Genomic DNA, 25,397 nt, shown 5'->3' with positions numbered 1-25,397 from the left:
TTTATTGTGGTTTTTGAGTTAGTCTTTTAAAGAAATCTTGATACTTTTCAAACAAGATCTAATTTTACTGTCCCTGCACGATCGAAAATTTACTTAAATCCATCCGTTTCTTTGGATTGACATTGAGGCTGTGGTCAGGAATTCAGACTTGTCACGAGATGGTCACCCTTTTTGTTGAATTAACTTGGAGTTAGTCCCCTTCCAACTGTTTGCCATGTGTTTAAATTTCAGAGATTAATGTTGTTACTCATACTGAATCTCTTTTTTTTTGTAATGGTATCATTGACTCATATTGGCCAATTAAGCCATTCATGTACGGGGTGGGGGGGTGGGGAATAACTACAAGTTGAGAGTTGATAGATTTAAGACAGATATCAGGGGCAGGTTCTTTATGCAGAGAATGGTAAGGGCATGGAATGCCCTATCTGCTAATGTAGTCAACTCAACCACATTAGGGAGATTTAAACAATCCTTAGATAAGCACAGGGATGATGATGGTATAGTGTAGGGGACGAGCTGAGAATAGTTTGCAGGTCAGCGCAACATCGAGGGCCGAAGGGCCTGTTCTGCACTGTATTGTTCAATGTTCTATATATATATGTCCACACTGACCCTCCAAAGAGCACCCCACTCATTCCCACTCTTCTATCTTATCCCTGTAACCCTGCATTTCCTGTGGCCAATCAACTTAACCTGCACATCTTTGGTCTGGGACAGAAAACCAGAGCACCCGGAGAAAATCCATGCAGACACAGGGAGAATATACAAAATCCCACAGGCTGTTGTCCTAGGGTGGAATTAACCGTGCATCCCAGCCTCTGTGAGGCAGCAGTGCTGTATGTCTGAAGTTGCTTTGTCTTCTGGAATGCAAACACAATGATTTATTTTGCTGCTGAGATAAAGTTGCAGATGGCTGCAAACTCTGACTGCTGTTGAACATGTAGAATTACTTAATTAATTTAGTTTGCTTCCTTTTTGGTCCTAATTACCGCAATAATGCTTTTACTACCACAGTAGCTAAATATTGCCATGAAGACAGGGTTGAGGATGCTCAAGTTCACTCCACTGGAGTGGCTCCTACTGCTGTCTTATCCTCTCCTGGCTAGCGTTTGACACAAAGTCAATGGCACAGTAAACAAATATTCCTAATCACAAAATTTTGGTTAAAAGACAGCAAAACAGTTCTTAAAATCACATGGACCATTCTTGGAAACAGCAATTAATATCTATTTGGCTAAAAGCAACCTGCTATTCAGATATTATTACTGAGCCAACAGCAGAAATCCCTGACTTCAACCACGTTTGAAGCCAATGGATTTGGCAAGCCTGTTCCATAAATTGCTTATGAGGGACAACTCGAAATATGATTGTGGCCTTGAGTCCCAGACCATAGAACACAGGATATCAATCTTCTCACTGTAGGCTTTTTGTAAGAGAAACCGTATTTCTCCACCGGCATCTCAGGAGGCCATCTGAAAACTGAATCAGGCATCACATTTTAGGTTTTTGTTATGTCAAACTATAGTAGTAGTGACAACCACTGATGAGGGAAACCAACCTCCTGCCCAGACTCTCCTTCGTTGTTGTATCTAATCGATTCTTAAATGCCAGCAGAGTTTTCACTTCAGCTTTATCTGGAATTTCATTCCATGTGTTGATCACCCACTTTGTGTGCAGAGCTGCTTTTTCATAGGTCTTAAATATATCTCTCCCCTGCCAACCCCCTGCAATTGTTCCACTGCCCCTCATTTGCACTGAAATTAATTTGGAATGGTTGTATGTTCAGCCTGGGCACCACACTTGTTGCAACAAAGCACCTTTTCCTTTTAGAACCCTTCAGCCAATTTCTCATCTATCCCAATACTTAGCTTGAAACCCACAGCTTTTAATTTAATTTTTCATATGTAAAAATTTCTAAAGAAATCTTCTTGTATAAACAGGAAATACTGGAAATATTTTGCAGGTCTGATTATGGTCTGTCTGTGGAGAGAGGAATAATGACAGTATTCAGTGATCTTTCATCAGAATTGGAAAGACTAACAAATTTTACACAAGTTGTGAATGTGCAAACTCCACGCAGACAGTTGCCTGAGGTGGGAATTGAACCCAGGTCTCTGGTGCTGTGAGGCAGCAGTGCTAACCACTGTACCACCGTGCCACCCTACTGTTTTAAAAGAACAGTAGATTATGGTTTTAAGAAGTTTATCTTGGTCTGCTTTTCTTTTGAGGAGGTTTTGAGCCAGAGGTACCGAGTTGTCTGTTCTAAGCCAATTAAGTTTTAAAAAAAACTTGTGAAGCCGTGTTTTTTTTTTAAACATTAAAACAATAGAAGCAGCATGAATGGATGGAGTCAGTCTCTCATAGAATCAGGATTTTAGTTTAGTTTGGAGTTATTGGGATCTTGAAGTTGGTTGTGGAAGATATTCTGCATCTCTCTCGGCCTCAGCAAAAGGCTGTAGTTTTCTCTCTTTCTTTCTTTCTCGCTCTCTCGCTCTCTCTCTCACTGCCAGAATTTTCTCTTGGTGTTCTTTTCTCCTGGACTGGGGAGACACTCCCGTTACTATATTGGAACAGTTACTGTTTAGTAGTTAAATAACCTACTGTTCTTTTAAAAACAGTAGGGTGACACAGTGGCACAGTGGTTAGCACTGCTGCCTCACAGCACCAGAGACCCGGGTTCAATTCCCACCTCAGGCAACTGTCTGCGTGGAGTTTGCACATTCTCCCAGTGTCTGCGTGGGTTTCCTCCCACAGTCTAAAAATGTGCAGGAATTGGCCATGCTAAATTGCCCGTAGTGTTAGGTGAAGGGGTAAATGTAGGGGAATGGGTCTGGGTGAGTTGGTCTTCGGCGGGTCGGTGTGGACTTGTTGGGCTGAAGGGCCTGTTTCCACACTGTAAGTAATCTAAAGAACTATGGATGCTGTAAATCAGGCAGAAACTTCCCCAGGTCTGAGGAAGGCTCACTTGACCTGAAACATCAACTCTGATTTCTCCACAGATGTTGCCAGATTTGCTGAACTGTTTTAGCAATTTCTATTTCTGTCTATTCTTTTATGTTTTCCATTAGCATTAAAGTTATATCAAGTCTTCTTTCATTTGTTTGTATTTTAATTTGGTGTAAGAGTAAAGTGTGTTTAGTTTAAAGCTGAGTAAGTGACCTATCGAATTACATCTGGAATACAGCACCTTACACTTACCTTTAAATAAGATAAAAGTTAGGCTCTGGGCAATGTTTGAAGGAGTTTGGTTTTGTTAATAACAAAATACAGAAGCAGGGAGAGAGGAGTTAGAGAAAGAATTAAAATTGGAGATCTGTGATAGTGTAAATTACTAGGTTTCCAGTCACCTTTGGAACTTTTGAATATAAAATGTCTTCTTGAGTCATTGGATCATGGAGACTTATGTATTGCACTTACCATACCAACTCAAAATCACTTGGGTTTTCCCACTCTTATATTTGGTGGATTGAAGTGTTCCATTTAAATCATTTTCCTGTTCTCACATAACTTTTTATGGAGCAAGTTGTACTGTCGTAGTGTCGGTTTGGTTTTTTTTTTGCTTTTTGCTTTTATCCATAGGAGTTTATCTTGTATCATTTCCTCTCCCATAAGGTCAACTGTACTTTCCGTCTGGTGCCCAACAAATAAAGGTCACACAACTTTGTTTTCACTTATCGTGGTTTTTCCAAACACTTTTGGAATGTTATCTTCATTGACCTCCTCAGAGCATAGCTATTTATTCACAGAGTTCTTGTTGAGACCATAAGCTTATAAGTTATAGGAGCGGATGAAAGTTTGCTCGCTGAGCTGGAAGGTTTGTTTTCAGGTGTTTCGTCACCATATTAGGCAACGTCATCAGTGAGTCTCCGGTGAAGCGCTTGGTGTTTTGTCCCATTTTCTATTTATGTGTCTTGGTGTCTTATGGTGGATGAAATCACTTGCGGTCCTTTTTCTCAGAAGTTGGTAGATGGGGTCCAGAGCGATGTGTTTATTGATAGAGTTCTGGTTACAATGCCATGTTTCTAGGAATTCCCATGTGTGTCTCTGTTTAGCCTGTTCTAGGATGGATGTGTTGGCCCAGTCGAAGTGGTGTCCTTCTTTGTCTGTATATAAGGATACTAGTGATAGTGAGTCATGTCTTTTTGTGGCTAGTTGGTGTTCATGTATCCTGGTGGCTAGTTTTCTGCCTGTTTGTCGAATGTAGTGTTTGTTACAGTCCTTGCATGGTATTTTGAAAATGACATTCATTTTGCTGGTTGTTTGTATAGGGTCTTTTAGGTTCATTAGCCGCCGTTTACGTGTGGTAAGTTTGCGGGCTACTGTGAGGTCAAGAGGTCTGAGTAGTCATAGAAATGTACAACATGGAAACAGACCCTTCAGTCCAACCCATCTGGAGCAGAATTAGGCCGTTTGGCCCATGAAGTCTGCTCCAATCATTTAATTCTGGCTGATATGTTTCTCAATCCCATTCTCCTGCCTTCTCCCCATTACGCTTGATTCCCTTACTAATCACAAACCCGTCTATGTCTGTATTATGGCCTCCACAGCCTTCTGCGATAAGGAGTTCCACAGATTCACCACCCCTGACTGAAGAAATTCCTCCTCATCTCCGCTGTAAAAGGTCACTCTGAGGTTGTGCTCTTGGGTCCTCATCTTTCCTACTAGTGGAAACATCTTCTCAAAGTCCACTCTATCCAGGCTTCTCAGTATTCTGTTATTTCCAATCAGATCCCCCTCACCCTTAGACCAGAGTCCTCAACTGCTCCTCACGACCAACCTTTCATTCCCAGGATCATTCTTGTGAACCTCCCCTGGATCCTCTCCCAAGGCCAGTACATCCTTAGAGATTGGGACCGAAACTGCTCATGATATTCTATACGTGGTCTGATCAGAGTCCTGTACAGACATCTCTGCTCTTGTGTTTTAATCCTCTCAACGTGCATGCCAACATTGCATTTGCCTGCCTAACTGCCAACTGAGCCAATATGTTAACCTTAAGAGAACTAGGATTCTCAAGTCCCTTTGTGCTTCAGGTTTCTCCGAATTGCTCCTCTTTTGGAAAATAGTTGACGCCTCTATTCTCCCTACCAAAATGCATAACTTCCCTCATTTGGATTCCATCTACCCCTTCTTTGTCTACTCCTGGAATGTCGAAGTCTTACTGCAGCCTTCCGCTTCCTCAGCGCTACCTGTCCCTCCACCTAACTTTGTGTCATCTGCAAACCTAGCGACATGCCCTCAGTTCCTTCGACCAGTTCGCTAATGTATAATATGAGACTGTTATGATGTTGCAAACTCTTTGATCTTTCTATTCTTGAAGAGCTTCTGTACTTTCCAAATGACTGCTTCTACTTCTCTCTCCTTCGTTTAAGTATGGTTTTGAGTTGAAAAGTGTTAGTTAGGAAAGTGCAACTATTACACAGTACACATAATTCTTTTGTGCACTTATGTGCGAGGTAGTATTTATTGAGCCAAAGCTCTAAGTCAAGTTCTGCTTTTTATTATGATAACTTGGCACCTTCAATGCAATAAAATATCTCGGGGTGCTTTGTAGACGTATTATCAGACAAAATTTGATGTTGAGCTGTTTTTTGAAAATTATAATACCAGATGGTGAAAAGCTTGGTGAAAACATTAAGTTTCAAGGTGCTTCATAAAGAAGCAGTGATAAGACTTAGGGAGAGAATTCTAAACTTGAAGGCATAGTTACTAGTGGTGAGATGAAAGAAATCAGACCGTACAAGTAGCTAGAAGGGACTGTAGAAGAGGTTACAGTGATGGGCTACAGCAATACTGGGAGATACTATAGCAAGAGTTTAAATTCAAGCATGCTGTACTGGAGCCTGTGCAGTTCACTGAGCACAGGACTTGGTAGTGTGAGTACTGTATATACTCGTGTAAAAGTCAAATTTTTTAGACTATTTTTAAAGGTTCAATTTATAGGGTCGACTAATACGCAGGCACTAGTTTTGAGGGGCTGACATTCATGCTGCAGTTTGAAATACCGTATCATTAGCAGACGTCAATTTGATCGCACAACTAATTCCGGGTAAAGAAGAAAGGCACAATGAATTATAGTAAAGGTAATTACTGGGTAAAAGCAAGAGAAACAAAAATGAAATACTGGCAGTAAATTTTATTTAAATAAATCAGTACAAAAATTTAATATGTCAAAGATTCATTGAAATCCTGCAAAGTCACACTGTTCAGCATTGCCATGGCCTGGTATAATGGCATACTTAAAATGAAACATTTGTTAAACTCTGAATGTTTAAGCGTCTTGAACTTTCCCGCCAAATTCTTCTGTTTCTCTCCCATTTACTCTCGTATGTTATGAACGTTAGCAACATTAACAAATTTGGCAAAGAATTAAAGATATATGTAGCAAATATATCTCACTTTTATTCAGATATAATGGTACAATTAAAGTGGTTAACTTTTTAATGTGATTAACTTTTGGATGCATAGTGAACAAAGTGTGATAAGTACCAATAGACTTAGTCCCAGTCTGAATGAATGAATGAATCAAAACGTGCTGTAGTAAACCTAGTGGGCTAAGTAGAGTTATGAATGAATAGAGATGCAATATAGTAAAAAAGAATGATGAGTAGATTTACCAGTATGAATGAATAAATGTGATTTTATTTAAGTAGGTTAATGGGAACATGCAATTTATTTTGTAAGAGGTTTATAGTGCGATACAGTAGGGTCGACTTTCACACAAGAGAGATATGGAAAATGCAAGATTGTTTGGCCAAAAATAAGGGGTTGACTTTTATGTTGGATCGATGTTTACATGAGTATATACGGTAGCACAGCTTTGGATGAACTGGAGTTTGAAAGACAGAGAGTCAGCCTGGATAGCATTCGGATGGTTAAGTCCAGACGGAAGTGTAGCATGGATGAGGATCTCATAATGTGGGAGGGACAGTATTAGTGAGGAAGCAGGCAGTTATGATAAAGTGCCACATCAAACATTATTGTGAAAAATAAAGATAACGTCACCATAGTCTTACGAGACCACAGGGCTGCTCTTTCACCAGGAGAGATGACTGATGGTGGTTTTAACCTGTAAAGTGGGAACATGGATGGATAGACTATTGACTAGCTAATGAGGAGCAGAGTATAGGCATAAATGGGTAATTTTCCAGATAGCAAGATGTAAGAAATGGTGTGTAAAGGATTAGTTTTAGGGCCTTAATGTGCATAAATGACTTTGATGAAGGTATTATTGCTAAATTTGCTGATTACATAAAAGTGAGTAGGAAAATAATTTGTGAAGAGGACAAAGGAGGCTACAAAGGGATGTAGGTTAAATAAGTGGGTAAAATTCAGGCAAATGGAGTATAATATAGGAAAATAGGAAATTGTCTTTTTGGTAGGCAGAATGAAAGGAAAGCGTATTATATAGAGAGCAATTGCATCGTTCTGTTCAAAGGATCTGGCTGTCCTGGTGGGTGAAATGTAAAAGGTTAGTCTACAGATACAATGTAAGGGGAGCCTAATAGAATGTTATTGTTTATCATAAATGAAACTGAATGCAGAACATAAAGTACAGCACAGTGCAGGCCCTTCTGCCCACTATATTGTGCTGAACATTGATCTTAATCTAAGATCAACCTAACCTACACACCCCTCAGTTTGCTGCTGTCCATGTGCTTGTCCAGCAGTAGCTTAAATGTCCCTAATATCTCTGACTCTAGTACCACCTCTGGCAGTGCATTCCACGCACCCACCACTTTCTGGGTAAATAACGTACCTCTGACATCTCCCCGATACGTTCCTCCAATCACCTTAAAATAATGACCCTTCGTGACAGCCATTTCTGCCCTGGGGAAAAGTCTTTGGCTATCTATCTATGCCTCTCATTACCTTGTACACCTCTATCAAGTCACCTCTCTTCCTTCTTCTCTCCAGTGTGAAAAGTCCGAGCTCCTTCAACCTCTCTTCATAAGACAGGTCCTTCAATCCAGGCAGCATCCTGGTGAATCTCCTCTTCACCCTCTCTAAAACATCAACATCCTTCCTATAATGAGGCGAGCAGAACTGGACACAATATTCCAAGTGTGGTCTAACCAGGGTTTTATAGAGCTGCAGCAAAACCTCATGGCTCTTAAACTCAATTCCCCATTAATGAAAGCCAAAACACCATATGCCTTCTTAACAAGTAGCAGAAGTAGGGGTTGGAGTACTGTGTACAGTATTGGTCTATTTACTTATTATATAGAGGTGCCAGTGTTGGACTGGAGTGGAAAAAGTTAAAAATCTCACAACACCAGGTTATAGTCCAACCTATGTTTAGACTATATTTAGGTTTTTTGGAAGTATTAGCTTTCAGAGCTTTGCTCCTTCATCAGGTAACTCTTGGGGCAGGATCATTAGACACAGATCTTATAGCAAAAGATCAAGCATTTGAAACAATATATTGAGCAAACCTAGATTGTTGCCAAGTCTTTCATCTTTTAGAATGGGTTGCAGGTTTTGGTTCATTAATATGTAAATCCAAGAACTACTCTTAAGTCACATTCTCGAGATAACATAAGGTTTTACTAAAAAGGTGACATCTCAGCTCGGGCAATGCATTAAAGATGTGAGGTTAGAGTCTGTCTATATCCCAATCTTGAGTCAGACTGGTTCTGTTTCCAAAGTAGGAGATTATAAAATGTCACATGGGTTGACTTTAATGCATTGTCTGAGCTGAGATGTCACCTTTTTAATAAAACGTTGTTATCTCGAGAATGTGACTTAAAAGTAGTTCTGGGATTTACATATTAATGAACCAAATCCTGCAACCCATTCAAAAAGATGAAAGACTTGACAGCAATCTAGGTTTGCTCAATATATCGTTTTAAACGCACGACACTGTGATCTTTTGCTGTAAATTCAGTGTCTTATGATCTTGCCCCACTAGTTACCCGGTGAAGGAGCAGAGCTCTGAAAGCTAGAATTTTCAAGTAAACTTGTTGGACTATAACCTGGTGTTGTGATTTCTAACTTTGTCCTTATTTATTGGAAGATCTACATGTGTTAGAGGTCAGAACATTTCACTGGAGTACGCATGGATTGAGAGAGTTGTCATGCAGGAAAGGTTGGACAGTCTAGAATTGTATCCACTGGAGTTTAGAAAGTGAGAGTCAATTTGATGGAAATATATAAGCTCTTTAGAAATCTTGACAGAATCCTTTTTAAAAAATGTATGTTTCCTCTCCTGGAGGAATCTGCACTTGGGGGTCACTGTTCAAAATAAAGTATTGCCCATTTAGGACCGATGAGTTTTTATTAATGAAGGTTGGAGCCATTGGAGTTTTCATCCTTCATGAAACTGGGTTTTTAAATAATTTTAAGGCAGAGATAAACTCTTAAGGAAACTTTCAATAACTGATATCGGGGATAGCTGCGAATTTGAAGTAATTGGGTCAGCTATGATTATTTGATACGGTGGAATAGACTCGAGGAGGCCAAGTGACCTACTTCTTCTTCTAATTTGTATGTTTTGTATGTCACTGAGCGACAACATTTAGATATGACATAGGAAAGAGCCACAAATAGATCTGTGGAGGACGAGGAGATGTTGGTGTGCGAATGAGAACCGTTGTTGTAGTATGGTGTAAGTATCGTTTTCGTGTGTCTGATTTAATTGCTTACTTATTGGGAATCATTTTACAGTAATAATGAGATGTGGTTTACCATGAGATGTGGTTTATTACCATTTGAAGCACACAATATACATACAATTCTATGAAAGCTGTGTTCCCTTCTAATTTCTTGAGTAACCTTACAGTTTTTAAATGACTGTGTTCTCACATTGGTTTAAAATCCACTTTGGAAGTGCAAAATGGTGAAGAAGCTTATACCATCCTGATTGCAGCTGGCTAAACTGAGGTTGAGGCTGTTTTTCTCATGCCCAAAGTCCCTGCGTCTTGGGCTGCTGTTGTCTTCAGATGTCAGGCCTGTCAGAATTGAGTAGCCCTTTAAATGTATCCCCAAGTACAGTAGCTTACTGTCATTGACTGACTATGTCGGCATGGCAACTGACAGGCTGATTCATCTCATGTAGTTGCAGCAGTTTGATACAGCAACGTAATTCACATTCTCCATGTAAATGAACTTCTGTCCCAGGAAAAGGTGTTACAATAGGCAGTATTGGATTTGGAATTTCCGACCAGAGGAGCCTGGCTGTCTCAAACAGTTTTACTGAAACTCCGATTTATTGTTCTATCCTCAACATCGCAGCATTGTCACATCAACACCTATTCAATATAATTACTCAAGGTAAATGGCTTGCATATCTGTCTAGCCTGATCCATTTGACAATGAATTCTGCAAATTTCTTGGATTACTGTCTTGGTTCCCTTCCCAGCAAGCCATTTCTTGGGCATGTGGCTTCGTGGTTATTGGCAAGTTGTTAATTATTGAGGATATTGAGAAAACCTTCTAGGTCTGCTTCGGAGAGTCAAAATACCCTGTATATCAGTACAGATAAGGGAGCATTCCCTTATAAAAAACTTAATGAGAATGAAGCGGTCGTTCCTGAAAATCAAAATGTAGCCCCTAACTATCAAAAAGCAGTTGTTGAGGAAATGTTGACAGGAGCCCTTGAAAAAGAGAAATTATTTTGGCCCTTGTTCTGTAGTATCTTTCAGTCCTACAACCCTCCGTGATAAGTATTCTGCTCAAATTCTAGCTCCTTGAGCATTTTTAATTTTAATTGTTCTGCTAATGTGGCAATCCCTTCAGTTGCCTAAACCTTAAAGTCTGGAGAAACCTCCCTAAACCTCTCCACCATTTGACCTCTTAATCAGCTAAAACGCTATTCAGAAACTACTTCTTTGGCCAAAATCTCTGCCATCTCTCTCAATGTTGCCTTTTGTGCCTCAATATTTAATTTTTGTTTTTCTCACTGTTCTTGTGTAGGCTCTTGGGATATTTTTCTTATGTTAAAGGTGTTCTGTAAATGTAAGTTGCTGCAGCTATTGCTGGTAAATAGGCATATAAAGAGGTTGGCATTATCGTGTTTGTTTTTCAAATGCTAAATTTAAAAAAGGTTAAGCATTTCAGTGCATTGAGAAATGTGTGGGACTTTGCAATGATGTGTGTGGCTGACAAAGGTGCTAGTCTCCTAGAAATATCTAATGTTTCTGTTTTCTCAGCCATCTTTGTTTAACAGCTTCATATATCTTGCTTCCTGCTTAGAGTTATTGTCCTGATCTGAAACCAGATAGTATTGCAGGCTCCAATGCTTGACATCTTATAACATTTTCATGGTGATGATAACAATGATTAACTTGTTAAAACTTCAATACACTGACTAATATTAGCTAATAGGGTTTTTTCTTTAGTTTCTGTACGAGTCCAACTTTTAGAGGAGCATTATACTGAATTGGGATCAAGACTTTGCAACATGCATGCAAAAAACGTCTGAGTGAAATGTGTCTTAATATTCTAACATTTAGGTCCTGTGTGGAGAGTGTGTATCTAGAATGAACAAAATCAAAGATTCCTACTGTAGGTTACTTTGTTGTTCGTGAGCTCACTCTAAAATCAAGTACATCACAAACTGGGAAGCAACACTGTTTGCTTAACAATAACCTGCTTTGTGCTGCAGATAAATGTACAGTTTTAGAAAAGGTTCTGTCATGCAGTATTGCAAGTAGTAATGAGTTTTCTGCTTTGCATCTGTTACATTTTTAAAGGATGTGGTATTGCATAATGGTGGTGTGAGAATGTCATGAAGGTGTGCATCCTGCAAAATCTTATCTGGATCTGCAAGTGCATTATTTCACAGTTCCTGTGTTTGAAAGGAAAGCACCAACCATGCTGTTCTACCTTTGTTAGCAATAGATGACTCTCCTTCTCGACATTGGTTACATATTGGCACAAGTCAATGATGTGGTGTATTGACCTGGAATGGCTCAACTGTTTAGTAAATTCTTCTTCCCTTCTTGCCATTTCTGAGATTGAAGATCATTGTGGGTATATTAAAGGATTATGTTACTATTCAGTGCAGTGTGTTTTTTCCAATCTGTGGTGAATATTTCTGTAATTCTGTAATATAGTACATGGATATACTACAGATTTTTTCAATTGTTTTAATTTTAATTAATTTTATTCATATCTTTTCAGTGTTTCATATACTCTGGTTTGTGTTGTAACGTTCTTCAAAGTATCAAAGCTATTGAACGAATGAATGACAAGTTTGGGTATTGCTAATACAAAGACATAGAGTCATAGAGATGTACAGCATGGAAACAGACCCTTCGGTCCAACTTGTGCATGCCGACCAGATATCCCAACCCAATCTAGTCCCACCTGCCAACACTCAGCCCATATCTATTTTGTTGAAGCCTTTTGCACTTATCAGGAAAATTTTCAAGAATGCCAATTCAAGGGGAAAACCAACATTTATACTGCAAGAAAGGAGGATGCTGATTAATTGGCAAGCTGTCTTTGCTCTGGAGAATGCATTTGCAGGCTTTGTTTTAATTTTAAACTAGGTCAGTTGACTATGATTAGTCAGGACATTGACCTGAGAAATATCCCAGGGCGATATATTTTGTTGAGTTGAGACAGGCACGGTACGAGTAAATGTTATTTCTATTCGTAACAAGACCCTGTAACATTCTATTTGTGGCAAATGCCACTTGCGTTGTTACTGTATAGTACTAACTAGCTATGAAACATCACCTGTGGCTTAAGCCTTTGACACACTCTAAAGTAATCTGAGGGACACAGGGCATTTCTCAGGATTGAGTGACTGATTTAGGGCCTTTCGTGAGTTTGCATATGATCTCATCAGGGTAGCTATTATCCAACAGGATGACGTTACTATGTGCTATTATGATGTTTGGGTTTGCAGGGTGAACAAATGGTTTAGGCTCTATTTGAGGTTGCCAATAAGGATAATCTTATGGTTTAACCAGATGTAGGTATCCCAACATATATACTGACAGTGAAAGAAGTTTGCAGTGGACAGTAGTAGGGAACCTCGGTTCTCACCGTATAGCGTGCAAAGTCATGAAAGGTCTGAAGACGGTCACTCTTGGCCCTGAAAAGTGGCCAGTCTCCCTCACATTGCTGTAAGGTATGTCAAATGTTTGAGCCTCAAGTGAAGCCAGCTGTTTCATGGCTAGCTAGTACTATAGAGGAGCAACTCAAGAAGTGTTTCCCACTAAAAGAATGCTGCCATCAAGCCAAAAGATGTTCTGTCTTAATGAGTAATATGGTATAGGAATTTTGATGCTTGTGTGATGCTAGGTATGTGGGGCTTACATCCCAAAGACTGGCCAATTGTATAAGTCAGTACATCCTTTCAGCTGTTTGCAGCAAGCAACAAAATGACTGTACCCAACCAGTCTACACTTGGAAAACATACAACACAGTGTCTAATATTAGATATGATTCTGTAACTAGACAACACATGCTAGCTAACCTTGAATGCACAAGAAATTATGCAGACAACCAATTTAGAATTATCATGTGGGCTCATAATGGGACACGTGTATTAACTTGATCCATTGTCGATGCACACTCTAAAAACTGCATTGAGATTTTGTGCTCAAGTCCTGTTGTGAATTTGTAAAGAAAAATAAATTTGAAATATATCCAAGTCAATGATTTTGTCCTACTGTTTAAATTAATTGCTTTAGTTTTCTATATTTAATACGAATATTTAGCGAATCTAGTTAATACCTGGTGCTGTATCTAGACACTTGTCGTTGAGGTTCTTCAGAGTTTTGTTGTCAGCAGTGTTCTCTCCCAGATGAAATGGTGAATTGCCGTTTCGGGTAATTGTGACTGATCTGAAGAATCTATACAAAAAGAAGAGAACTTGTGTTGGTATCCTGTATAATATTTATCTTTACAGCACCAAAATGAAGATTATCTTGTCATTTATCTTACTGTATCTTATTAGACTGTGTGCACACAATAAAAACTGAAAGAACTGCAGATGCTGTATTGCTATTTCAGGTAATTGTGACTGATCCAAAGAACCTGAGGCTGTAAATCAGAAACAAAACAGAAATTGCTGGAAAATCTCAGCGGGTCTGGCAGCATCTGTGGAGAAAAGTCTGAGGAAATGTCACTCAACCCAAAATGTTAACTCTGATTTCTGTCCATAGATGCTGCCAAATCTGCTGAGCTTTTCCAGCAATTTTTTTTTTCTCTGTGTGCACATTTGTTGTTATTTTCTTGTGTATTGGTTCTTGATAGTTCTTCATGGAGAAAGGTTTTAGAAAGGTTTGTAGGCCTACTAATGGCCAGTTAGGCGTATCCATGTCCAGTAGATTCTCCCACACCAGCTACAAGTGACGGTGTAGTTACTGCTAGGGACTGTTGGATGTAACCTTTTCCTTTTCTGTATCATGCTTCTCTTCACTCCAGTATGTTCCAAAGGTACTGAATTGCTGTGAAACACTTTGAGATGTAAAAACAGACAAATATTCACAAGTTCTTCGAGAGTTGTAGGGACCATGAAATCTGACAGTCTGTTGAGCCTGATGTTAGCAGTCTGAAATTGGCTTGGATTGCATTCACAAACGGATTTATTATACCATTGGCAGCTGAAAGCTTTGTCTTGGTTAGGCCTCATTTAGACATTGCAGGTCATGTTTAACCTCCTTCACCCCTATGAAATTTGTATGTGGGGAGGTTATGAATGGCCTGAGTCCTGACTTTACTCTGTTCATACAAGATCTCATCTTCACCAGCTCAGAAATTGGCTGAGGCTTTTATTGCAGGTAAGACTTATTTGGGAATATTTTGCTGTTAAATCTTGAGCTTCTTTATATAAAAAGTTGGAATCTGTTGATTCGTGACTGATGAGTGTGTTGCGTTTTAATCTGTGGTCCTTCATGATCTATAAACGTTTGAGATATTAGTTATTTTGAATACCTTTTTCCATTTTTTTTTTCAGAGAATTTTGCTACGGACCTTGAGCTTTTTGCAAAGTAAGTAATGTTTCGCCAGTGTATAAGGCAATATAAGAGCATCTTGATATGGTTAAATCCCTGATGAGAGAGGACCCTGTATGAGCACCGTTAGAATGGAGATCAGCTGATGACGAGAAGGAAAACATTGGTTCAGCAAAATAAGCTGTAAGAGTTTGAAAAAAGATTCAGATATGTTTTAAACCTCTTGACTTTAACTTAGTGAGTTTTGAGAAACTTTGTAGCTCAGGTTGAGGTTCTGGAAGTAGGTTTGCTCACTGAGCTGGACAATTCATTTCCAGATGTTTCATCACCCTACTAGGTAACATCTTCAGTGGGCCTCTGGGTGAAGCACTGCTGATCATTTCTGCTTTCCATTTATATGTTTGTATTTCTTTGGGTTGGTGATGTCATTTCCTGTGGTGATGTCCACCATAGGACATCACCAACTCAAACCCAAACATAAATCGAAAGCAGGAATCATCAGCAGTGCTTCGCCCAGAGGCCCACTGAAGATGTTACTGAGTAGGGTAACAAAACCTCTGGAAATGAACCTTCCAGCTTAACTTTAATTCCACAGATTTCCATATGTAACGCTTTAGCTCGTTCCAAGTGAATTTGAAAGTGCATCTTGTGAGATCAATCCTTTCAGACTAAAATTTTGAAATTCCTTGACTATTTTTATGCATATTTGCAAAAGTAGAAGTTGTATGGCATATTTTTCTTTTCTCATTTTGGGTGAGCGTTGTTAAGTGATTGTAGCCAGTATTTCTGATTTGGGAAATTCCATATTTTCAACATGAAGCGCAATCCAGTTGGAGTGCATGTGAGAAACTTTACAAAACTAACATTCTATACTCTGCTGCAGCTAATGTGTATTCATAAAATCTCGTTTGCTGTTTCATGTCACTTTATTGATCAGCAATCCTTGTGACTTCTCTGAAGAAGCTTCAGTATAATATAATCCTGTCAAAACTGTTGGATGGTTTTAGGGAAAGAGGATAGGGCACACCAAATATTTATTTGAATCAAAATGAAGTTTTATTTTTACGCTTTTAAGATGCCACTTGCAGGTATGGCTCACTCAAGGGATTTGTCTATTCCTGACATCTATTTTCAAAACATTTGTTTTATTTGCCTGACAGAGCGATAGAAGAGAAACAAATACCTCTCTTGTTTTTCCCCCGACCCTGTGAGTTTAATTAAATTGCCTGAGATGTGTTGCAGAGCATCCATATCCAATGAATATCCAAGGAACTCACTTAGCTTGGCTTTTGATAAAATGGATGAATGGCTTGTTAACTTTGATATTGTAAAATGTTCTGAGAATTTCACTTGTGCTTTATTACCATTTGGATGTTGACTGTTAGTAGTACAGAAGTGCTGCTGAGACCAGGGCGATAGCTTCTTGGTCATCTTTGTTTAACACCAGGTCCATTTGAAAATGACTGAAACAATGTAGAATCCCTGGGTTCCATCTCTTCTGAAGGAGAGAATGGGTAATACAGCACTGAAGGCAAGATGTATATGATAGCCTACACCATATTATTCTTGGAGATGTGAGAGTTGCTCTGGTTGTTGGCCATCCCTAATTTCCCATGAACTCAATGGCATGCTGGTCCATTCTTAGAAGGCAGTCAACCATGTTGCAGTGGGTTGCCTTCAAGCCAGACCAGGTAAGGATATCAGTTTTCCTTCCCTAAAGAAAATCATATAATTTACAATAGTTTCATGATCACCATTATTGAGACTAACTTTATATTTTAGATCCTTTAATGAAATTGAAATTCCACCAGCTACCATGGTGGAATGTTAACCCATGTCCCAGGAGTGTTTGGCTGATCTGTCTATTGTTAGTTCGATGATAATTGCATTATGACACTATCCTCAAATGCTGATGTGGCTTTTTAAATTAAACATTAAGAAATGCAATTTCTCCTGAAGAATAAGTATATTTCTCAAAGTAATTTCCAGATTAGTAACGCAGAGTTCACTTTAATATCTTTCAACAGACATGGAAAGCGCACCACTGTCAACACAGATGATGTGAAACTGCTAGCAAGGAGGAGCAAAGCACTGGTGAAATTGCACTTTTTTCGTTCATGTTTGTCATGAAATTTTGCCCTCACAATTTAAAATACTCTAAGGCTTAACAGTATTTACACAATACCAAACAGAGACATGAAGGTGAAACATTTCATGTTACATTCATCAGGACCTTGATGCAAGAAAGCCAGGGAAGACCTAAAGAGAGCTAAGAAGAGCCAGGAGGAGACATCAGAAAGTCATTGGCGGATAGGATCAAGGAAAACCCTAAGGCTTTCTATAGCTATATCAGGAATAAAAGAATGACTAGACTATGAATAGGGCCAGTCGTGTGTAGAGTCCGAGGACATAGTGGAAGCGCTAAATGAATATTTTTCGTCAGTATTCACATTAGAAAAAGACAGTGTGGTTGAGGAGCATACTGAGATACAGGCTACGAGACTTGATGGAATTGAGGTTCATAAGGAGGTGTTAGCAATTCTGGAAAGTGTAAAAATGGATAGGTCCCCTGGGCCAGATGGGTTTATCCTAGGATTCTCTGGGAAGCCAGGGAGGAGATTGCCGAGCCTTTGGCTTTGATCCTTATGTCCCCATTGTCTACAGGAATAGTGCCAGAAAACTGGAGGATAGCAAATGTTGTTCCCTTGTTCAAGAAGGGGAGTAGAGACAACCCTGGAAATTCGAGACCTGTGAGCCTTACTTCGGTTGTGGGTAAAGTGTTGGAAAGGGTTATAAGAAATAGGATTTGTAATCATCTAGAAAGGAATAATTTGATTAGGGATAGTCAACACGGTTTTGTGAAGGGTAGGTCATGCCTCACAAGCCTTAGTTTTTTGAGAAGGTGACCAAACAGGTGGCTGAGGGTAAAGTGGTTAATGTGGTGCATATGGATTTCAGTAAGGTGTTTGATAAGGTTCCCCACAGTAGGCTATTGCGCAAAATACAGAGGCATGGGACTGAGGGTGATTTAGCAGTTTGGATCAGAAATTGGCTAGCTGAAAACTGGAGGTCAGTTACTAGTGGGGTATCACAAGGATCTGTTTTGGGTCCACTGTTTTTTGTCATTTATATAAATGACCTGGATGAGGGCCTAGAAGGATGAGTTAGTTCATTTGTCTTTGACACTATGGTCAGTAGAGTTGTGGATAGTGATGAAGGATGTTCTAGGTTACAAAGAGACATAGATAAGCTGCGGAGCTGGACTGAGAGGTGGCAAATGGAGTTTAATGCAGAAAAGTGTGAGGTGATTCACTTTGGAAGGAATAATAGGAATACAGAATGCTGGGCTAATGGTAAGATTCTTGGCCGTGTAGATGAGCAGTTTTAGGCCTTGAAATGTTTACACAAAAATTATGTATAATGGTTTGATCAGGGTTGCTAATATCATGCAGGTTAGTTTTGATACACTGCATTTGACTATTTTAAGTTGCTACAAATTGTTGTTTTCTTTCCAAAGTTTCTTGGGCCCAGTCCTGATGAATTTAAGACAAAAAGCTTCAACTTCATACCTCCTTTTAGTGATGTTTAAATTCTTTGCAGTACTGTTAATAGAATGCTCCTTGAGGGAAGAGCATTCAGACCATTAAAATTTTAGTAAAATAACACATACAAGATATACTCTTATGGATTCATCCAGTCTTTAAAACATTTCTTCAGATAAAAGTTGCAAAAGGAAAAAAAATATGATGCAATCAATGATGACTCCAGACTGCTTGAAGTCTCATGGCATCAGGTCAAACATGGTCAAGGAAACCTCCTGCTGATTGCCACATATTGCTCCTACACCAGCTGATAAATCAGTGCTCCTCCACATTGAACAACTCTTAGATGAAGCGCTGAGTAGTAAGAGTGTTGAATTTACGCTGGGTGGAAGCATCAATGTCTGTCACCAAGAAATGCCACTGCTACATCACAACTGCCTGAGCTGGTTGAGTCTGAACAGGCATTGCTGCTAGACCTGATCTGCAGCAGGGGGTGAGGGAACCAATAAGGGTGAGAAGTATACTTAGCTTCTTGCCAATCTGCCTGCTGCACATGCATCTCTGAGAGTGACCATTATGGAGACTGAGTTCCATATTCACATCCATTATCTTATGTGGCACTAACATCGTGATGAAGGGAACTGACTTCAAACCAATCTAGCAACTAAATAGGACGTCCATGAAGTGTTGTGGGTCATCAGTAGAATTGTATTCCAGTACAGTCTGCAAATTCATGGCCCAGCATATACTGCTGCATAATACAATGGATGTGAAAATGAACTCCATCTCCACAAGGACTGTGCAGTGGACACTGTTGCAGTCTTCAGCCAATTTGATTAACTCTTAAACATATAAAGAAATGGATGGAGACACTGGCTACTGTGCAAAGGCTTTCTGCCCTGGCAACTTTCTGACAATAGGGTACTGAAGTCATGTACTTGAGAAGTAGCCACACCCCTAGCCGGTGTTGAAGCTTATTGGGACAGCTTGACATCTAGCCAACAATGTTGCATAGAGGACGTAACTGGGCAATTTGCCACATTGTTGGCTAGATGTCAAGCTGTCCCAATAAGCTTCAACACCGGCTAGGGGTGTGGCTACTTCTCAAGTACATGTGGTGCCAATCAAGTGGGCTGTTCATCCCAAATCATGTCAGACTTCTTGAGTATTGCCATATCCAGGCAATTGGGGATTCCTCCAGCACACTACTGAGTTGTGCATTGTAGATGGTAATAGGCTTTGGGAGTCAGGGGGTAAGATAATTGTGGCAGAATTCCTAGCCTCTGACCTGGTCTTGTCGCCACAGTATTAAGTGCTGGTCCAGTTCACTTTTTGTTTAACAGTAATGCTTCATTTGTCTTTGGTGCGGGAATTCAATGTCAAAGGGCAGTGGTTAGATTCTATTTTATTGGAGATGGTCATTGCTTGGCACTTGTGTGGTGTGAATGTTCTTTGCCGCTTGTTAGCTCAAACCTGGATATTGTCCAGGTCTTGCTGCATTTGGACATGGACTGCTTCGATATCTGAGATGTTGCAAGTGGCGGACATTGTGCAATCTTTGGAGAATATCTCTGCATTGACCTTATGATGTGGCAAATTCATGCAACAAGTTTGACTTGATCACCAGCAAAAATTTAGAAGAGGTCATCAATAGTACATGATCAAACAGCAATTATAGTAATTATCTGCTCACTGACAATTAACAGGGCCATTCAGCTCCTGACCTCATTACAGCCTTTGTTCAAATATTGACAAAGAGCTGAATTCTGGAGATAAGGTGAGACTGCTGTCCTTGATATCAAAGCCACATTTGACCAAGAATGGCTTCAAGGAGCCCTAGCAAAACTGGACTAAATGGGAATCATGGGAAAACTCTTTGTTGGTTAGAGCAATTCCTGACACACTTTAAGATGGTTGTGGTTTTTGGATGTCCATCATCTCATCTCCCGGACATTCTGCACGATTTCCTTGAGGTAGTCTCCTCGGCCTGATCATCTTCAGCTACTTCATCAATGACACCTTCCCCCCGCCCCGCATCATAAGGTCAATGCAGAGATATTCTCCAAAGATTGCACAATGTCCGCCACTTGCAACATCTCAGATATCGAAGCAGTCCATGTCCAAATGCAGCAAGACCTGGACAATATCCAGGTTTGAGCTAACAAGCGGCAAAGAACATTCACACCACACAAGTGCCAAGCAATGACCATCTCCAATAAAATAGAATCTAACCACTGCCCTTTGACATTGAATTCCCGCACCAAAGACAAATGAAGCATTACTGTTAAACAAAAAGTGAACTGGACCAGCACTTAATACTGTGGCGACAAGACCAGGTCAGAGGCTAGGAATTCTGCCACAATTATCTTACCCCCTGACTCCCAAAGCCTATTACCATCTACAATGCACAACTCAGTAGTGTGCTGGAGGAATCCCCAATTGCCTGGATATGGCAATACTCAAGAAGTCTGACATGATTTGGGATGAACAGCCCACTTGATTGGCACCACATGTACTTGAGAAGTAGCCACACCCCTAGCCGGTGTTGAAGCTTATTGGGACAGCTTGGCATCTAGCCAACAATGTGGCAAATTGCCCAGTTATGTCCTCTGTGATTGGCACCACAATCCCTCCACCAATTCTTAGTTGCTACAGATGCGCTACAATTCACTAAAGCTCCTTGCACAGCACCTTCAAAACCTGCACTATTACCATCGAGAAAGATCAAGGCAGCAGCTGCATGTGAACACCATCACCTATAAGTTCTCCTCAAAAGCATTCACCATCATGACTTGGCGCTATTCCTTCAGTGTCACTGGGTCAAAATACTGGAACGCTCCCTTGTGGCATTGTGGCTGTCTTTATACTAAATGGATGTAACAGTTTAAGAAGGCAGCTCACCAAAGCCTTCTCAAAGGCAACTAGGGAGAGCAAATAAATGCTGGGTCAGCCAGTTAATGAATTAAAACTTATTTCATGCAGTTAATATTATAATCTTGGCACTTCTAGTTAACTTGTACATGGTACTGTTTTAATGGCCTTCTACAGAATTGCCTCCTTAGGGTTACATGCAATGTTTAATCATCTCCCTCCTCATTAGTCATCCATTTAAATTGTTACTTGTACTGAAAGGTATCAGTGGGATATCTAGCTGTAGAGGGCATCTCAGCTGAGTCTGGTTTTATCCTGAGCACACCCTGACCTGCAGCAGTGAAGTACAGAAACATTGATTCTTTATTCCTCGACACCCAAGGATTGAAACCTAATGCAGCACCCCCAAACAGTGACTAAGAATGACTTAACTAAGGGGTCAAACAGCTGTGTTTTAATATATTTTCTAAACCGCCTGTTCAGGTAGGGACACTACCACTGTATCACCAAATCCTGAACAGCTGCAAGTTTTCTGTTCAGTGTCATTATTAATAACACACTGTCATAGACAAAATCCACTATTGCTGTTGAGCTTCAAAACTCTATTCTTAATTACACGCTTGTACAGCTCTTCCCATCACTTCAACTTGGAGTTATTTAGCTCAGAGTCTGTTATGCATGTCTACCGGCTGGAGATTCAGTGGCAGTTTCTTTTTTTTTGTGCCAGTTGATGATTTCCAGTCAAGGCTGCTGATTTGCTTTAAGCTTATTGGTGCCTTTCAGAACTTTGAGCGTATCCAGCTAATCATATTTTAATGTTTTCCAATGCTGTCGAGATCAGTCAGAGTCTGTTCTTCCATACCTTGATAGCCATGTCATGTTGCTTGGCTACTTCTACAGAATGACCACATCATGAGCCCAAATCATTTCCTCCTTTCCTCATCAAAACCAAGCAGCAGAGTGCAGAAACACAAAGATCAGATCCTTAATTTATTTTATCCACCCTCAGCAGCAGTGCTACTATACATTTCAAAGTGACAATTTATTAGTGCTGGATTAGTGGTGCTGGAAGAGCACAGCAGTTCAGGCGGCATCCAAGGAGCTTCGAAATTGACGTTTCGGGCAAAAGCCCTTCATCAGGAATAAAGGCAGTGAGCCTGAAGCGTGGAGTGATAAGCTAGCTGTCTTTATTCCTGATGAAGGGCTTTTGCCCGAAACGTCGATTTTGAAGCTCCTTGGATGCTGCCTGAACGGCTGTGCTTTTCCAGCACCACTAATCCATAATCTGGTTTCCAGCATCTGCAGGGATTGTTTTTACCTAATTTATTAATGCTGGCTTACTCAGAATGATTTGAAGTGTTGACGTAGCAGTTGTACAATAATGTCTTTATTAGGGTTTGCTTTAATTAACATGTCTTTAAAGAATTATACTATACTAGTCAAGTGTACTGCACCTACAGTGTATACTAGATATCCAGCTCTCCATTCCTTCAACCAAGCCATTGGTATAAATGATAGAAAGATGAGGCATCAGTGCAGTACAAATCCCTGGGGAACTGCGCTTGTCGCTCCTCCTCAGTCAGAGTATGTTAGCTTCTATCCCTAGTCTTTGAGTCTCCTTACCATACAATGGAAAATTGCTTCCAATCTCAACAGTGAAAGCAGCTGATGGTATGACAATTTATTTCACTGGCAAGGCTAACAGCTTTATGAATAAAATGATAGTGAAGGTCAGGCTTTCTCCCTCCTGAATACTCATGTCATCAAACCTTTGATTGGAGAATAGACCAACTGGAAACTGACTAGCGACTTTAAATTGATGGTGAGGCACACAAAGTGGCAATCCAGATACAAGTGTTGGTTCGTTGTGCTCCCAAGCAGACTTGATAGACTTGATACCATGCTTTCATTCTACATAAAGCATATTACTCAATGTTTGAAAGTTTGATTTCTTGCTTTTCCAGCTGAACTTCATTACAGAGAAATGTAATGAACTAGCTTCCAGTAATGCAGAGCAGAAAGAGAAGAGAGCAGTCACAACAGGAAAAGGAAAGAAGAAATCCAATCACCACCTTGAGCCCATGGTAACTGAAAGTGAAGATGTTGCCATCAAGTAATCTACAGAAAAGACGTTTCAAATAGAAAGCTTATCTCTGACCTAGTACAGAAAGTGAGATCGCTCTCAACAAATTTTCCACAACAAATTCTCCCATGCCTCTCTTTGAAGATTTGATGATACAAGTGAACACCAAATTTGCGTGACATAGTTTGAAATGGTTATGCAAACTAACAAATAAGATGAGGTTCAGATAAATAGATGCCAGTCTGCCTTGGTGACTGATTTTGTAAGTGACGACCAGTACCTTCTGGAGTACAATTTACAATGTATCATTCATCATAAGTAAGGTTATCTCCGATGCATTTTGGATGCGTTGAAATGAGTGTCTGCATTCTTAATTGGAATGTTTAATTTGCCTGTGTAAAGTAATATTGTTGATGACTTAATGTTTTATCAGTATTCAAATTTTTCATTAAATCTGATATAATAATTTTATATTGTTTCATTGTGTTTCTGTAAAATACTAGGCTAAATATTCCTTCAGAAACAGGAAGAAGCAAAGCTTCTACTTTGAGGTTAAAACAAACAAAACGGATATTCCTCAAGACCTATTCAATTAATGCAGGTCCTGATTAGCATTGGGAGCTGGCTGTCAGATGGACAGGCCTGCAGCTTGAGAGAAGAACATAGAGGAGGAAGGAGGGATTGAGATATTGAGCAAACTAGAAGGGCTGGCAGAGAGATTGGATGGATGTGTCAAAGGTAAGATCTGAAGAATTGAGGGAATATAGCGGGTCTATTAGATGAAATCAGAAACTTTGGGGTATGAGCTAAGCAGATAATGGGATCCAGCAGCAAGTGGAAAGATGCCTACTTTGTGAGTCCTACAGTTCTGTTGTAGTTTCTGCAGCATCTTCTTGAGAGGTGGAATATACTGTTTAACTATGAGGCCAGAAGTCTTGGATGGTGCACCACTTCCTCTGTTAAGTACTGAAATGTCAAACAAGTGAAGGTACTCAGGTCTCTGAGTCAGATGACTAGAGTTCAAACCTCAAACTTCAGAGATTTAAAGCTAAGCCAAAGTCAAAACTGAAGTTGTCTTGTTCTGTGCAACTCAGAACATAAATCCATTGAGTCTTTGGAGAAATACCCAATTGCTTTTATTTAAATTATTCTTCCTCATCTGCTCTAATCATAGCTAAACTTGGCTTGAGAGCAGTTCTATTTTCAAACGGACATCCACATGAGGTATAAGCAATGATGTAAGATCCATTGTTTCCTTCATCATAGATGATGTCTTGCCTCAGACCATAAGAAATAGGAGCAGAATTAGGCCATTTGGCCCATCACATCTGCTCCACCATTTGATTATGGCAAATATGTTTCTCAACGCTATTCTCCTGCCTTCTCCCTGTAATTCTTGAGTCCCATACTAATCAAGCACCCATCTCTGTCTTAAGTTAAAAATCACACAACACCAGGTTATAGTCCAACAGGTTTAATTGGAAGCACACTAGCTTTCGGAGTGACGCTCCTTCATCAGGCCTGATGAAGGCGATTGCCTGATGAAGGAGCGTCGCTCCAAAAGCTAGTGTGCTTCCAATTAAACCTGTTGGACTATAATCTGGTGATGTATGATTTTTAACTTTGTACACCCCAGTCCAACACTGGCATCTCCAAATCATCTCTGTCTTAGCTACACTCAATCACTTGGCCTCCACAGCCCTCTGTGGCAATGAGTTCCACAGGTCAGCCATTCTTCCTCATCTAAATTGTTGTACCTTCACTCTGGAGCAGTGCCTATGGATCCTAGTCTCTCCTACGAGGGGAAGCATCTTCTCCACATCTACTCTGTCCAGGTCTCTGAGTATTCTGTAAGTTTTGATCAGATCTCTCTATCTCTTTCTAAACTCAGATTACAGACCTAGAGCCATCAACCATTCCTCATGTGAGAAGCCTTTCATCCCTGGGATCATTCTTGTGAACCTCCTCTGGACAGTCTCCAGTGCCAGC

The 25,397-nt window shown here is 40.0% G+C and overlaps 1 protein-coding gene across 1 annotated transcript in view; it reads left to right on the top strand.

The window, feature by feature from the left end:
* cenps (centromere protein S) overlaps nt 1-23,879 on the top strand; it is a 31,457-nt gene extending 7,578 nt beyond the window's left edge. The window contains exons 3-5 of the mRNA XM_072586101.1: nt 14,915-14,948; nt 16,940-17,006; nt 23,290-23,879. Coding sequence (XP_072442202.1) covers nt 14,915-14,948; nt 16,940-17,006; nt 23,290-23,442 — 254 coding nt within the window. The 3' untranslated portion in view covers nt 23,443-23,879. The remainder of the gene's footprint in view (nt 1-14,914; nt 14,949-16,939; nt 17,007-23,289) is intronic.
* Nucleotides 23,880-25,397: the final 1,518 nt, after the last annotated feature.

The sequence above is a fragment of the Chiloscyllium punctatum genome, chromosome 16 (genome assembly GCF_047496795.1).
Source record: "Chiloscyllium punctatum isolate Juve2018m chromosome 16, sChiPun1.3, whole genome shotgun sequence".
Taxonomy (NCBI): Eukaryota; Metazoa; Chordata; class Chondrichthyes; order Orectolobiformes; family Hemiscylliidae; genus Chiloscyllium; species Chiloscyllium punctatum.
The sequence above is the reverse complement of the archived record's forward strand: the minus strand, read 5'-3'. Positions and strand labels throughout refer to the sequence as shown.